The sequence below is a fragment of the Lutjanus erythropterus genome, chromosome 17 (assembly GCF_056507025.1).
Source record: "Lutjanus erythropterus isolate fLutEry1 chromosome 17, fLutEry1.hap2, whole genome shotgun sequence".
In the NCBI taxonomy this organism is placed as follows: domain Eukaryota; kingdom Metazoa; phylum Chordata; class Actinopteri; order Lutjaniformes; family Lutjanidae; genus Lutjanus; species Lutjanus erythropterus.
Genome location: NC_139333.1, coordinates 23,025,786 through 23,041,900, shown reverse-complemented (window position 1 = coordinate 23,041,900; position 16,115 = coordinate 23,025,786). Strand labels below are relative to the sequence as shown.

The following is a 16,115-nucleotide window of genomic DNA, read 5'->3' as shown; positions in this document are numbered from 1 at the left end:
ATTCTGGACTGTTACTGCCGATGTCGCCGCAACAGTGGTGCGGTCAACACCGACCTGTGAACAAACAGAAGTAACCAAGGGAGTTTTAGTGCTTTTCCTGGATAAAAGCACTAAAATGTTTACATTTCTCAATTCTAATGACTCATATTATACTCAAGGTTTATGATCTGACAATGTTATTCTCATTCTTTGAACGCAAGAAAATCCCTCCAAATATCCAACTTGGCCTTTGACGATGCATTGTCCACAATTTAGTATTTACTGGCTATTTTTGACTTGACTCATCCAGCAGCTAGCCTTCATCGCTGATGGATCACAGAATCTGAACATCCCAAGTCTCTGCCATCCTATTTTTTTTTGGTAGGATGCGGAGTCAAAGGTTGCACCTGTGAGTATAATTTTTAACTGTTATGCAACATTTTTGTGGGTCACACAGTGCAGAACTCTAATCTACATGGGGCAGGAAAATCTTTTTTTTCTTACTTTCTTCATGTACATCATGAACCCTTGAACATAAAAACAACTCATTGAAATCGGTTGAGAAATGTGAACGTTTTAATGCTTTTTATGCAGAAATACACGTAGCTCCTCAGTTTCCTTCTATGTGCTTACAGTCCAGTCTTGACCGGACTGAGATGGCGGAGACGTTGGCGTACGATCCAAAGGCCAATGCCGCATCTGTGTATTTATATGTCTAAGGGCTTATGAACAACTCTGACTGGCAGTTATAACATATGACTCGACACTCCAGTGCAGCACAGACAGGGCCACCTGACGTTTCACTGAACATCTCTCAAATCCAACCTGTGCTCCGTGTGATGCGCTGAAACACGAACAGGCTCGGTGTTCTGGTCGCAGTGCAAAACACGGCGGCCAGGGAGTCATTTAAGACGATGAGTTTTTGTTTTGTTTTTTTTTACAAAACAGGCTGTAATACAAAGAGGGAACAAGAGTGACAACAATTCCATAGGAATTTAAGATGACTTGAACACATCTGTCCATCCCCCTCCATCTATCTGTACAGACTCTTCACCTCCAGCACCTCAAACAGGGTGAGGGGATACATGGTTTCAGCATATTAAAAAAAAAAATCCCAGAATTCGCAGGTAGGAACGGAACACCTGCCGCTCTGGACGCTGATGGAGGCAGATGACAGTTAGTTTTTAGACGTTTGCGTGGATTCCAGGAACTCTTTAGCTGCGGTTGACAGATTCTGCACCAGCTGTCTGACCACACCCTCCTGCTCTTTGGCCCAGGATAGGCTGTCATCCACGGCGGCGTTGACTGGCACGCACATGGCTTCCTTCTGCAGGTCGGTCAGTCGACAGGTGGCGGCGACTGTGGCCAATCCCAGCAGCAGCAGGAGGAAGAGCTTGAACGTCAAACCAATGAGAGAGCGTCGAGGTTTAGGCGTCGATTCCACAACGACCTTTTTATCTGCTGAGATACAGAAAGACAAAGTGACATTAGAACAATCTCTAAAACACTTAAACTCTGAAAGAAAAATATAAATATGTAAATACTAGTAACTAGTAACTGATAACAGCTACATTAAAGTTAGGAAATCAACCTAAAAGCTTAAGTGACCTAAACTATTACTGATCAGGATTACTCAATGACAAAAACTTGGCCCATAACCTTTCAGACGAATGTCACTTTTGTGGAAATCTTGGTTAAATTAGCAAATATTTTCTGCCTCACATAATTTAGATTTTAGAAAGCCAATAATATTCTAAAACTCAATATAAAAAAAACCCCATGAACTATCCCTTTAAGAGGTGCATCATCCAGACTTTCAGTCCCACCTGCTGCCTGTCCGTTCTTTTTCTTCTTCTCCTCATTCTTCTTCTTCTGTTGTTCCCGTGCAGCCGCTGCCGCCATCTGAGCGTTGTACTCTTTCCTCCTCTTCTCCTTCTCCTCCGCCTTCTCCCGTTTGCGAGCCTCCTTCTCTCTGGCCTCCCGCTCCCTCTGCTTGGCCTCCCTCTTCCTCTCCAGCTCTGATGAAGAAAAATGTGTTCACACCAAAACATTAATATAATCCTCAGCTCTAAAACACATGTAGTAAAATACAGCTGTTGTTTTTTTTAATTCCAAGTTCCCCTCTTTGTTTCTTTTATCTGACTTTTTTATTCTTTTTGTGCTGTTGTCTGTCTGATATTTGTGATTACACTTCATTAATTTTTTTCTGTATCTGCGTGTCTGATGTTTTTGCCAGAATGGCTCATTGTGCAAGACTAAGTCAGTAATCTTCCACTTTGGTTGGATCAATACCAATATAAACAAAACGTAATCAGATCTCAGCCTGTATCTGTGACGGTCCTCACTGCAGACACCATGATGATTCATAAATGACGTGTTTTCCTTCTCTACATTCACAGTTTAGATGGATAAAGCCTGCCTTGTTATGCACCAATATACCAGAGCAAATTCCTTATATGTGAAAATGTACTTGGCAATAAACCAAGAATCTGATTCAGTCATACAGAGTAACTAATTACATTTACTCAAGTACTGTACTTAAGATCCATTCTGAGGTATTTTATTTACTGCACTACATTTATGGAAACTATCGGGCATTTTTTTTTCTACTACCTTTATCTGACAGCTGAAGTAATTGAACTAACAGCACTGTAAGTAGTGGATCTGAGTACTGCTTCCAGCACTAGAAATTTTAACTGGCGTTTCAGCAGTTAATTATTTTGACTTAAAACAAGAACTATCTAATGAAAGAGTAAGAAAGCAAGACAGCTAATCTGACAGCCTTCTACTCTCTGTGCCACAGACACATTTTGGTTGATACTGCTGATACTGTCTGTTGTTTAAAAGGCAGTCCATCAACAGAGGTGTCCTGAAATTATCCTGGAGCTCAAAAATAAAAAGATGTCCTGTTACCAACCTTTTTCTCTCTGAAGGCGTTTCTCTCGTGCACGATCAACCACTTCCTGAAGAGCCCTCATGTGCTGCAGAACCTGGAAGAAAATGGCCTTTAGTTTTAGATACTGTAGACTGTTTTATCTGATATTCTCAGTCAGTCACTCTTATCTTTTGTCTCACCCTGGAGGCACACTGTTTGCACTGCTTCTCATCCAGACAGTCTCCTGCCGCCTTGGCCAGGCCGGCCTCCAGCGGGTTATCCTTCAGATCCAACCACTTCAGACTCTGAGAGCAAAGACACACAGAAATAAATACTGTCAGAGTGATATTTAACCTTTGGACAGAGCCAGGTGAGCTGTTTACCCCTGCTTCCAGACTTTGTGCTAAGCTAAGCGGCTGCTGGTTCTCACCTCATCTTTAACGTACAGATTTGAGAGGGGTATCAATCTAAATCTAAGCAAGAAAGCAAGTAAGTGCTTTGAAATGTCAATCTCTTCTTTTAAAGTTGCTACAAGGAACTTAAATATTTTGTTGATTTTTGAGGCTCATGAGGACAGAAGCAGTTTCCACCATAACTACAAAATTGTGTTATTAAAATTATGTGTGGAAAAATCTCCTCCTGCTCCTTTGTAACTGGTTAAATCCAGTTAAAACCTCCTTGTAGTAGCATTTAGAAAATTATAAGAACACATTAAAGTGTCTAATAAAACAGAGCAGCAGATAACCACAGTTTCGCCAATAAAAAACAGGTGGTAGTCTCAGTTTTATACTGAACCAGAATCTGTCTAACTAAAATATAAGCAACTAATAAATAAATTCATTGTTAGCCTTGATATTACACACATTGACGTTTCAGCTTTATATTATCAGGATAAGTACACACAAATGTAACAAGAGTAAACAGTTCTTGTGTCTGGCACCAACCCTGAGCTGAGAGAAGCTGACAGGCAGCATAGTCAGCTTGTTGTTGTACAGGTCCAGATGTTGAAGGCTGGTCAGGTTCCCCACGTCATCTGGCAGACAGGTCAGCTGGTTTTTACTCAGATCCACCTTCACCAGGTGGGTCAGGTTGCAGAACTCTGGCTACATGAAAGAAAACAAGCCAAAGAAAAACATAACTTCTTAAGACTTAATATTTTCTAATGCTGGAAAATCTGCAGGCAAAGTTGTATTCCCCAATCCTGCATCACAAATTTGCCTCAGAGGAGTTTAAAACAACAACAACATCCTCCATCCTCAGACTCTTAATTCAAATAAAGAAAAGTACACAAAAGAACCCTTAAACAGGGAAAAAGGCATGATACAAATCTCAGGGAGAGGATCAGAGGAGGGTCTGCCTTCAAGAATGCATACAACAACCCTGGATTTACATTCATCCTTACTCCATTTAGGCTAAATTAATTTAGTATTATAAATGAAAGGGAGCATAATTATTTGGCAATAATTGAGACCATCTTTAACAATCTGTGAATCTGCCATTGTTTTATATTCAAAGTAATCATTTTAAAAAAGCCTAAGGGTAGATTAAGACGTTTACAGGCTTCATCAAAGTTGCATACCTTTAACTGTAAAACCAATCACAATTTAAGCATTTAAAAAACATCTCTGACTTACTCGTGCAACCATGATTTAGCACATTAATTTATCTATTATATATTAAAAATCTGCCTTCTTTAAGTTAAGAAAGTTTAATAAAAAAGTATTTTTAAAATTGAAATATTAAGCACAATTAAGGCAGTGGTTCACAAGCTACGGTCTACAGGGTCCATAAATATGAAGGGGCTACGAAATCATTATGGTGCACAATATTGTAAATGAATCATATTGTGATTATTTTGACAGATATTGCATTTGCGATATGATTCACGATTAGTGGATAATTTTTTTGCATCACTATGATGTGACATGATGTCGGGGTCTGAACCACCAATTAAACATGTTTTGAACAAGATTTGTGGTCCAGGGCATCTCTGCAGCACCACAGTACTTCATTATAAAACTGTCTGCCACACAAAACTTATAACAAGATAATATCACTCTCTGGTTGAACTCAGTACTAATGCCCACACTGAGGCCATAATGAGTGGTGAGGGATCATAAGTACACATTGGTTCATTTTAATGGCTTACAAGCCAAAAGGGTTGAGAACCACAGATGTAAGGGGTGAAATGGTGTGTTTGTACTTACAGGAAGGGAGGTTATGTTGTTGCAGGACAAGTCAAGAACAGTTGCTTTGGTGAATACAGCCTGTTGGGATAAATGTGAACAACTGTCAGTTTAATATACGCACTAATTGTACATTTAATGAGCATTTAACCAGGAAACAGAGAACCACAGTCTGACAGCCTTATGTTTAAATACAGTTAATTTATAAAATGCAACGGGTCTAAATGTACAGTCTTTTCACTCTCTCTCACACACACAGAGAGAGAGAGAGAGAGAGAGAGAGAGAGAGAGAGACTATTATGAGTAACTTACCAGCTCTCTGATTGGCACCTCGGTGAGGTTACACAGGCTCAGGTCCATTTCATTACCACTGATTTTATCCTTCAGGTTCAACACTTTGCTGTTTTTACTCATCCTGAAGTCCGTGAGGAAACACCCTGCAGAGTTAATATGAAAAACAAACACTCAGACGAGAGGATTTTAACAAATTTCAACAGTTTGTAACGTTACTGCAGATACTTTTGACTAGCAGAGACCAGGAAAGCCCTCTTAACGTTCACGTTTCACATGACCTGCTCACCTGTTACGACCGCCGCGACAAAACCGTGTTCAAATGTCACAAACGTGGGGAAGAAAATAAGCTGTCCGGCCTCTAAATGTGAAGAAAGTTAGTAGAGAAGCTGAGAGACGTTGACAAGTCTGTATTTTTGGCAGCACTGACTGCCTCAATGAAAATCCACGTCACTCATTGAACGTCAGCGCGGTGATGTAGAGGCGAACAGCGCCACCTGCAGCACCGGAGGACACATTACACCGACATAACAAATACAGTTACATCATAATACATGTAAACCAAGCGCTACTTTATGACATGTACTTAGTAATAAATAAATAACAATGCTTTATTGTTCTAAATAAATAATAATACTTAATAATTAACCGCTTCCCCATGCAGACAAATAATATGAACCAGGTAGGGCATTGCTGCTCAACCTTGCTGTCAATTTTTCCCAGTGGCCACTCCTGGTATTGCAGGGAAAATGCCCCAAAAAAAAAAAAAAAAAAAGCATTTATGCCCATATGTCATTATTAGAAAAGAGACCTCTGTGAAACTGTTGACAGGACACCTTGAACTGCGAAAAAAAGTCAGTTATGACTATTTCTATTAGGAATTTTTCATCCACTGAGTTTTTATATTATTTTATTATTTTTAAAGCTTTCCTTGAACTGATAAAAAGGAATTTAAAAATTTGTTACCTCATCACAATGTAAAATCTACAGTGTGAGCAAGGTGGGAAGGTATGAAAACACTACTGCGCATAGTCAGTGGGCCATATAACCAGGAAGTAAACCAAGAAAATTTATTTGGCTAATGCGCCAGGTGAACAGCTCTCATTGGACTGAATCAGCATCCTCTTTGCATACACTGTGTGTTAGGATTATGGTACAAATATGATAATTATCATACATCTGGCAAAACTGCTGCAGCTTCCCTCAGTTCTGAGGAGCATTTTAGCATCTTTCAGCTCATTGTTTTGGTTTTCTGGTTGCAAATTTACTGTTTTGTTTCACTCTCAACAGTTTCTCACACACATACATAGAAAAAACAGCAAGAATATGCTTTGTTATTGTTTATTTGTGCATTACAAAGAGTCTGATACAGCTTTTCAGAGTCTGGAAAGCACATATCAGGACTATAATTTGATTATGAGCTGGCTACATAAAGTAGAATTATAGCCTACAGTCAGAGATGTGAAAGAACACCACAGAAAGACAACACATTACTAAACCTGTATACAGACACATTTTATATCTTTACAATATTATGGATGTGCTTCAAGATTGTTAAAGTGGCAGTTTTACACATAAAAGTTAATTTAACTCTGAGAGGAAATAGCCTTCTACACAGCCCTTAAACATGTAATCTGAAAATTACTCAAGTGACAACACCCAGGATCTCAGCTCAGGCTTGGAGACTCCAGATTTTCAAGAAAGTCTGCATTACAAACTGGGGGATTTGATGCATACTTAGGAAAAGACTAAAAGTCAGGACATCTTGGCCTCTTTTATCTCAACAACACACCTGCCAACACATCAGTTTTTCCCTGGTTTCTCTTGTATTCATCTCCCAGCACCCTCCTGTTTTGTTGTTTCTTCTTGGAAAACTCATATAATTTGCACGACCCTCAATCTAAGATTTTGCATATTTTAAGACATTTTTGGGTTGATTATTATATATTACGTTGCTGATACGATTTTGCTTCTAGTTGCATGCTTAATTATTTTGTACTGTTTGTTTTGGTAGGTTCCTTGTATATATAAGGACTATGATTATTGCATAGCAAAGAGATAAGTCTACTGCTCCATAGCATATTAGTGGACTAGAATATTACAACACACAACATGTGTGTTTGATGTGAGCCACTGTGTGAGGCATGCATATGGTAGATGTGTGTAGTTGCAATACCACTGAAGAATTAAATATAACCTGAATAGCCAGGTAGGCCTACAACTTTCTGCATCAGCTTTACTAAAGTAGCATAAGAATGCAAAATAAACAATTTGTCAACATTAGATATCTAGACATGTGGGAGTAAGGACAAGGTATATGTTTAGCAGAGGTGTGACCAAGTCTATGTTTTGCAAGTCACAAACTTTGAGTTTTGAGTCCTAAACAAACCTTAATGTCATAGTGAGTTTCCAGTCTCCTTGATTTAGAAAGTTACTTGGTTTTTAAAGTTCCCATGAAGACAAAATCGATATTTAGTCTAAGTGTTCTCTCTAAGAGTGTGTCTTTTTCTGGGAAATGATTGATGACACATCCTGCACCCAGAGACATTGCTAAATTTGCACTTTCTCATTTATGATGCAGCAGAACTTGGAAGACAAATACTGTTCACTGGAGTGGATTACAGTGTTTGTGGATGCTGGGCCTCACTGTACAAACGCACAGCGGTACATTATTTACTGATTATACTGAAACTGGATCATATTTTGTGGAGGAAATATTCTCTGGTTTCCACTCTGATATCCTCTGCCTGTTCAGCTTCAGCTCTTGGTTATTTAATTAGTGGTTCCTAATGGAGAGATAATGCTAAAGTTTGCAGCTAACCAGGCTCAGCAGGCTCTCAGTGAACACAGCCAGTCAGCAGGACAAACACAGCCTCCAAGACCAACAGGGAATACAGAACCAAGGCTCTTGGCTCTCTGGGGCTAACCAAGCTAACGGGAGTTAGCGGTACAGTACTGAGGTGGTGTTCTTGCTGGGTTTGGCCCTCAGTACCCCAGGGCTAACCAAGCTAACTGCATTCAGCATTTTGGTTCAGCTAACTACTACTCAGTTACCACCAGGGCACTGGGAGCCAAACCCAGTAAAAACACTACGTCGGTTTGGTAGCTTGATCCCTGACTTCAAAACTGGGCTCCATTGGTCTTGGAGGCTGTTTTAGTCCGTCCCTAGCTGGCTGAACTTTAAGCTAATGTTAGCAAACAGCTAGCTTGCTAACTACATTAATATTAGCCTTCACTCACCGTTCTTTGTGAAACTTCAGACACTGAACAAAGTTGAAAATTTTGTCGTCTCCGTCTCTAATTTTCCACCTGCATATTTTGCACATACCGCCGTTACTTATTTGTACATGTGAAAAATAATATTTGATATAATTTTGTCCAATTGGAGCCCAGTAACATAACGTTAGTTGTTCATGGTTATCTCCTACAGCTTGGTTGGATGCTGTCAGACTGGTTCATACAAACTAACTCTGAGTAGTGTTAATGATAATTTTGATTCAGGAAATGAACTGTGGTATTCACGCTTTTTAAATGACAGACCTTTTAATCTTTGGGCTAGGATGCAGGATTCAGTCACCAGAAATTAACAAATAACCTGCAGAGTCGCGTGATCTCTTTTGTGTTTACGTCTTCTGTTGTTTAAAACTTCTGGGAACTGTGGCTTTAGCACCAACGGAAATACATATAGACTAAAAACAGACTGATGGCCATGACATAAAAAATGAAGAAAACTTTGTTGATTTTTTTAGTCACTGTAGTCCAGTAGCCCTTCTTTCTTCCTTCTTCCTCCCTGCTGTCGAGGAGCAGAGTCAGTGTTTTCACCAACTCCCTCAGCTCTTCAGAGAGCTTTTCAAAGTCAGGGCACTCCGTCAGTTGACTGTTGCTACTCTGAAAAAGCGAATAAATTGTGGTTAAACAATGTTATTTCACTGTAAAAACAAAGAAATTGAAGAAAAAAAAAAACCAACTCAAAATTTCAAGGCAACTTACTTTAATATATTTTTGAGTTTTGAGCCCAGCTCCAAGTTTAAAAGGTTTACCAAGTGATATTCTTTTGTTGAGTTAATTTACTTTTCGTCTGTAGCTAAACTTGAATCTTCAGGTTTAAGAAACCCCCCAAAAATTCTATTTCAAAAACTGTTGAACAAATTCATTGTGAACAGAAATAATGGTTAATAACTCAAAGATCTAGTGAAAGCAGTTGCCTTGAAATTATGAGCTTTCTCAGTGTTACAGCTGCTACAGTTGACATTTATGTGTCAAGTTTAATTTTTGTGCCTTAAACTGCACAAATTGAAAAAGTAATGGATGGAAAAAGTTCATTATTCCAATAGGGAAGTGTGTGTCTATAGTTGTTTAAGAAATTGTTTAATTGTTTTTCAGAGAAAAAAACAATCAGGTCTCTTTTCATGATCTTGTCTGGCTGATTAATAAACATCTAACTTTATTTTTTATTGCTAATGTTACTAACTTTGTGTGTGTTGTGTTGAAAAGTGTCCTTACCTCTTTGGCCATCGACAGCAGTTCACCAGTGGACACATCACAGACAGATGCATGATTAATCAATTTATTATTGTAAAAGTCTGAAAAGATGCACAAAACATGGTTACTGCATATTAAAAATAACACAATAACACAATTAACCCTTTTAACTACTACTATTGAGCTGTGATTGGCTAGTTCTTGTCTTTATGTGTCTGTGTGATTGCTAGAGTGGCTTTCTAATTTTGTAAAAGGGTCTTTTACAGACTTTAACCATAAACCATGTTTTTATTGCCTAAAACTACATGAATAGTTTTTGTGTCTAATCAAACTGTGACTGAAAACTGAAAATAATAAGCTAACTAAGTCTAAAAAAAAGTTAAAAGATACATTTAGATTTGCACGACACACAAAGACCAGTCATCTGGGTGAAAGTCCTGTTTTTGATCCATTCATCTACCACAACTGCCTTGCTCGACTTCACCCAAACAGCCAATTACAGCACAGTGATAAAATGAATAAATAACAACAGAAGACATGCGAGAAAGTGATCGCAACAATCAACGCAAATTAAACCAAACCTAATGAATTCTGCGCAACTTTGTGATTTTGTCCAGTTATTGCAACTTATCAGCAAATTTGACAGTCATTGTTCCATCAATCATAGCAGTTGCCCACACAAAGGTCGTACATATTGCAATATGCATCACTACATTAGATATAAGAAAAGTTGCCGTGAATGCAACACAACAATCCCAGAAAAGGTCTGCAAAATCTGACTATGGATTTCTTTCACAGTCCCACTGGAGCTGATGTTGTCGGCAAAAAGATGGTATTATTGTTAGCCTTTCCTGCTCATCTTATGTAGAGGCTAACCCCCAACAGATGAGCCTTTTCTTGAGGAGCTGCATAGTTTATTAACTGACACACTGTAGCCTGTACTGTACATTTACTGCCAGCTTGACAGCTTACTACCAACCTTTTTCTCTGCTCTGCTCCCTCTGCTGCTCGCCCTCCCTCAGTACATCAACTACACATGCTGTTACACACTGTCCTGCTCCATGTAGGAGCTATGCCACTATCCTTTAATAAAGTACAATAAAATATATCTGTTTGGGTAGTTGCAGTAAACCTCTATCCTGCAGGAATATGTTGCTTTTTCACTGCAGTAAGAAGAAATCCATAAAGTCACAGCATTATTTACATGTACCTGTTTTTCAGACAATCAGAAAAGTAATCTGGAGTAACTTTGACTACCAAATGTCTGACTATACCTTTTGAGATCATAAATATAAATATACATATTGCCCTGTTTGTTGTAGTGACTCTCACTACTAAAGGAGTTATGGAAGCTGACTTTGCCTCTTTTGTTCCCACAGTCCTCACTCTGGCTTTGGTCTTCATCTGCCTTCTTGACTTTCAAGTCTTTCCTCATCAGATACATCACAAAAACCGTCTCCAGGAGGCTCAGCATCATCAAACCAAAAATCCCAATGCAGAAGACCGCTGAAGGGGGGAAAGGCACCATCATTAATGTGAAGAAATAACCACACATTGAGACAGTGTGTGCTGTTCGTGCTCACATGCAGTGCAGAGGCGCAGGAAAAATACTCTGAGCTTCTTTACCTATAAGTGGAATCCTGTTTGATGAGGATGGCAGAATTTCATTCAGCAGGAGCTGCATCACAGTGACAGCGAGCAGCACGGTGATTTTGAAGCCAAGCTTCTCGCCGCTGCTGTCTGAGATCATGAAGGAGGCCAAGTCCAGAAACAAGAAGAAGAGGACGGGCAGCATGAAGTTGACAATGTAAAGGGCAGCCCGCCTCTTCATGGTGATCTGTGACATGACGTTTAAAGGTCAGGTGGTTTATCTATACATTTTACAAAGGCTAAACTGAACTACAGGTGTAATAGGTATGTAGTACACAAGTTGCAACAAGGTAATCTGTCATAAACTACCCAGTAGTAATGAAAGAGGATGGGTGGAAATTGTACTTTCAGATTTTTAAAAAACAATAGCAGTAAAATATACTTAAGTACCCAACATTAACACAGTCATTGGTAAGTGAAGCAGAGTCACTGGGACTATCTCTTTAAATTTAGAGATTTTTCATTATTTCAGGTTAAGTTGAGTGAGCAAAAAAGACTATTTCTGTCATTCTTGCTTGCTTGACAAGAGACATCTTAAGGTAAAAAAGAAAGAGGAAAGCAAGGTAGAAAGAATGGAAAGAAAGATATTACCTTAGTTTTTAAAGATCTCAAGCCTGGTTCTGTGTTCGTATACTTACAGTGTAAACAATCATGCTTTGCGTGAAGCCAAAACGGTTGACTGTTTCTTTGGAGACTGTCATGTTGATGAACAGCCACTCATACTGGGTCCGCATCAACTCGCGGGACCTCTTTGTGATGCTTGTAGAGTCGAGATACGGAACGAGCTCTATTTCATAGTCTGAGGTGGGAGATAAAAATAAAGCTGTGAGTACGGTAAGTGTGTTCAGGTGACATTGAGGTACACACATGAGAACATATAACCAACATTTAACTTATATAAATCTTTTAAACACAACAGGTTGCCGGCTCACCGGAGTATACGGCAGACTTGAAGGAGAGGTTGCAGTTCTGAATATCAAGGGGGAATTTGTAAACATGCATCCTGCAGGCGCTGACCATCACCTGGTCATTTGTGAGTTCAATGTCACCTTCATGGTCAACAATGAGATAAGGACTCGGAGGGGCCTTGTCCTTCTCTGACCTGTATGAGAACACACACATACATGCTTGCTTTAAACTTAATTTCACATGATGTATTACATAATGCAATGCATAATAACTTTATCTAAATACATATGGAATGAACTGCAGCACATATACCATGTAATATTTCTGGTTAAAGTCTTTGTCAAGGAATTGTGGAAACAAAAACAAACAAACTTAATTATTAAAATTATAAAGTAAATTCATCTAATTTTCAAGCACCAAAACAATGACAAATCAGGTTCACAGTTCACTGTGCCCAAACTGTGAAATTCATTTTTATCTAAGTTTATCTAAAGAAGAAAAGTAAATTATCTCAACTAAAGATTATAGGTCAGCAAATCTGTTTAAAAATCAATCCAAAATATAAGAGTTTGAGTTTGAGCTTGAGCCTCAAAACTCTCACATTTACCAGCTGTATAAATATGCAGCCTTAACACCAAATAGTTTTAATATTTCATCAACTAAAATGTGCGTCATGGCTCGGTGCCTTTACCTCTAAATTTTAACGGTGGCTTGTCTTCTTGAGTCTCCATAAGCCATAGCTCACGGCCAAAAAAAAAGTATTCAGGGAGGAGAGAGAATTAAATAGTTGCAGCTCCAGTCAGATTTATTTTTTTAAGTTTAGGGCCAAAAATTGATCTTTTGATTGTAAATGTTGCTCACAAATGAGCAGGCAAGAGTTACTGCTCACTTCAGTTTCAACAACCTGATCCTGAAGGGAAAAAAAATACCATCCTGTTACCATCCTGATAAGTTGATAGGTCACTGTCCTCTGGTTCTGGTGGCTCAAACATGATACAGTTTCGGCACCTGAATGCCTCAGTCGCTCACATTCTCTGTCATCTGTTACTGTTGTGAGAGTGTGTGCATTTGTGAATGGGAAAGGATGCATATTCAAACTTACATCTCCTCAATGGTGACATCTGGCTTCCACAACACTTCAGTAGGAACAGAAAAATTCTCCATACCACAGAATTCATTAGGATCCCAAGCAATTAACTCACTATGCCACCACTGCAGAGGAGAACAAGTAAACATGCATTAACACAAAACAAATATGTAAATAAAAAAAATCCTTCAATCAAAAACTGCATTTTCTTTCACAGAGAGAACTCACCATATCAATCCAAATATGAGGAACCAGTTGCTGGTCTTTCTCTTTCTATAAGCAAAGAAACAAGTTCACAAACATCAGAGTTCATATGACAGTTGTAGACAGAGAAATGAAAACAATTTAGCTTCTTTTATACAGCAAGAACAACATGTCAATTTATCATTCTAAGCAACCACTTACCACATGTAGAATGGCATAGAGTAGTACATCCAGGGTTACCTTGGTGGGCTGTTTGTAGTTTTTAACAGGCCGGCTCATGGCGAACAGCTCTTTGTTTTTGGTCATATTGAAGTGGTATAGAATATCCAGGTAACTGCAGTTGCGCTCATGGGACTCCCCATCTACAGCGAGATCATATCTGGTTATCCAGTGACTGGTTTATGACCAAATACCTGCAAAACTAATGACATTCCTCGGTTGTACAATATGGTTAGTGCAGATGTGCAACTGTTGCCATGCTAAAACTGCAAACTAATTTTTTAAACCTTTATTTATTCAGGGCAGGTACAGGAATGCCCTGATCACATTCTCACCTGGAGGCTGTCCAGTACAACCACAATGTTATCTGTCGGCCGTAAGGGCCGCTGCTCAAGGGCACCTCAGTGGTGGTTATGAGGGAGGGACAAGTGCTGCCTTTCATTGAACCAGCAACCTTCTGGTCACAAGCCCGCTTCTCTAACCTTGAGGCTACCACTAAACATGGTAGGAACAGTCTATCTGTTCAGCATCAATATGCTAGCATTGCCACTGTGCACTGTTAGCATGACATTAGCGGGCTGTTAGTAAAAAAAAATCAATAATCTGTAATAATAAGGATGAATCATATCAATCAGCACATGGGCAGCTGCAGTAATGTGCTCTAGTTGACCACTAAATGATTTTCAATTTGGGCATTTTTACAGGATGCTCAGTCTAGATAGGCTCTCCACTTAAGATCTGTGACATAATGGCATCAAATGCATGCTGAAAAAAAACATTGCCAACAGCACTCAGAACCGTCTAAAAACCTGATTTTACTGCAGCCGTTTGAAAAGCTGTTGGCAAAAGTTATCAGAGAACTAAAATACCCTTTCGTTTTGAATTTGTTTTCCAGTCCAGAAAAGCGCAAGGGACCCTGGGTCATTATTTAACAGCAACAGTGCAATCACAGCACTTACATTTATAACACTTAAGTTTTGTTCTCCATCCCAAAACCTTCTTTGCAAAACCTTTATATATGTAACATTATTCAACCTACCGAAACAAGTTTTTGTGACAGGCAATTCCAAACTTTTGAACAGTAGTATATACAGAATACACAGTACCACTCTTTTTTATTTTAATAAGAAGTGGTTCAGATTATACTAACAGTGTGCAAAACTGTCATCAATGCAAAAGGTGGTGTCTTTCAAGAATCTAAAATATATAAGACCAAAGATTTTTTTGTGCAGTGCAAGTGCAGAAGAGAAGTGGTCAACATTGCCTTGTTTTCTAATTTTTGTTCACTACAGAATTCCATATATATACATATACACAGTTATTGAAGTTGTTAGTGATTAAATCTCTGATTGCATGTGCAGAAGACAGTGTGCGAGAGTCTTTTGGCTTTTTATTGTCGATTCATGGTCTTCTCCGACACACCCGTCGTGTTCAAAAGCTTTTTTGCTCTTTGATATTTTTGATTCTTCAAAGTAGCCACCTTTCGCTTTGATGACAACTTTGTACTGATCTGAACCATGTCTTTTAAAAAGTTAAGGAAAGAATAATTAGTGTGACCAAACTTTTGACTGTTTATATCAGTCAGGGTCAGCTAAATATTAGAAACGCCCTCCCATAACAGCCCAATGCAATTCACCTGCAGCACAAGACAGTTTCAACAAAAACTGATCATTATAACCTTCATGAAAGTAGGATTTATTTGAGCCATTTAGAATTTAAAGTTTTAGTTCAGGTGCAGGTGGAATTTCTTTTGTGGCACCTCTTTTCAGAAACTGCATCCATGTTACTCTTGTTCAGCCACAGACTTCTCTCTGATCAGTTTTCATTGAGGCAGTTTTCCTTAGTAGGAATTAATTCCAACGAGAGCTGTTCAGAGAGCTGTGACAGGGACAGGAGAGAGACCTTACCTGTGAGGAGGAGCAGAAACAGGAGGCCAGCAAGCATCATTAGCGCAGCACCAGTGAGAATCCAAAGCCTGTGAGGGATCTGTACATCACATGTGCATCCTTTCCCTGCTGTGCTGCGTAGAAATGCTACATCACGCTTATTCTCACACTGGAAGAGGGCTGGGCAAACAGAACGACCAACCCTTGTTTGTTTGTTTGTTTGTTTTCATTGCAGTTGTTTAAAGGAGTTTCATTATGGGCTACATTAGCATAATGGGTTCCCTCAAGAGGCTGGTTGTAAATGTAAGAGTGTATAGTTAATATACTGTACTGGTTTTAATAATAAC

The 16,115-nt window shown here is 39.0% G+C and overlaps 1 protein-coding gene and 1 pseudogene across 3 annotated transcripts; both read right to left on the bottom strand.

Annotated features, from left to right (window-relative positions):
• Positions 1 to 898: 898 nt before the first annotated feature.
• lrrc59 (leucine rich repeat containing 59) lies at positions 899 to 5,778 on the bottom strand. 2 transcript variants are annotated; one of them, XM_084741640.1, is made up of 8 exons: positions 5,621 to 5,778; positions 5,353 to 5,477; positions 5,062 to 5,121; positions 3,799 to 3,957; positions 3,055 to 3,159; positions 2,897 to 2,969; positions 1,806 to 1,997; positions 899 to 1,440 (listed from the first exon to the last, which is right to left on the bottom strand). In XM_084741640.1, exons 2-8 carry the CDS (start codon positions 5,452 to 5,454, stop codon positions 1,157 to 1,159), a joined length of 975 nt encoding a protein of 324 aa, XP_084597766.1. In that variant the 5' UTR covers positions 5,455 to 5,477; positions 5,621 to 5,778; the 3' UTR covers positions 899 to 1,156. The 2 variants fall into 2 exon arrangements, with proteins under 2 accessions (XP_084597766.1, XP_084597769.1); XM_084741643.1 differs by having other exon boundaries at positions 899 to 1,437.
• Positions 5,779 to 8,970: 3,192 nt separating this feature from the next.
• On the bottom strand, positions 8,971 to 13,957 carry LOC146312242 (5-hydroxytryptamine receptor 3A-like; annotated as a pseudogene). Its single transcript, XR_014772228.1, has 9 exons — positions 13,865 to 13,957; positions 13,688 to 13,732; positions 13,475 to 13,584; positions 12,396 to 12,565; positions 12,102 to 12,262; positions 11,440 to 11,650; positions 11,115 to 11,319; positions 9,835 to 9,940; positions 8,971 to 9,219 (listed from the first exon to the last, which is right to left on the bottom strand). The product of XR_014772228.1 is annotated as a 5-hydroxytryptamine receptor 3A-like (transcript).
• Positions 13,958 to 16,115: the final 2,158 nt, after the last annotated feature.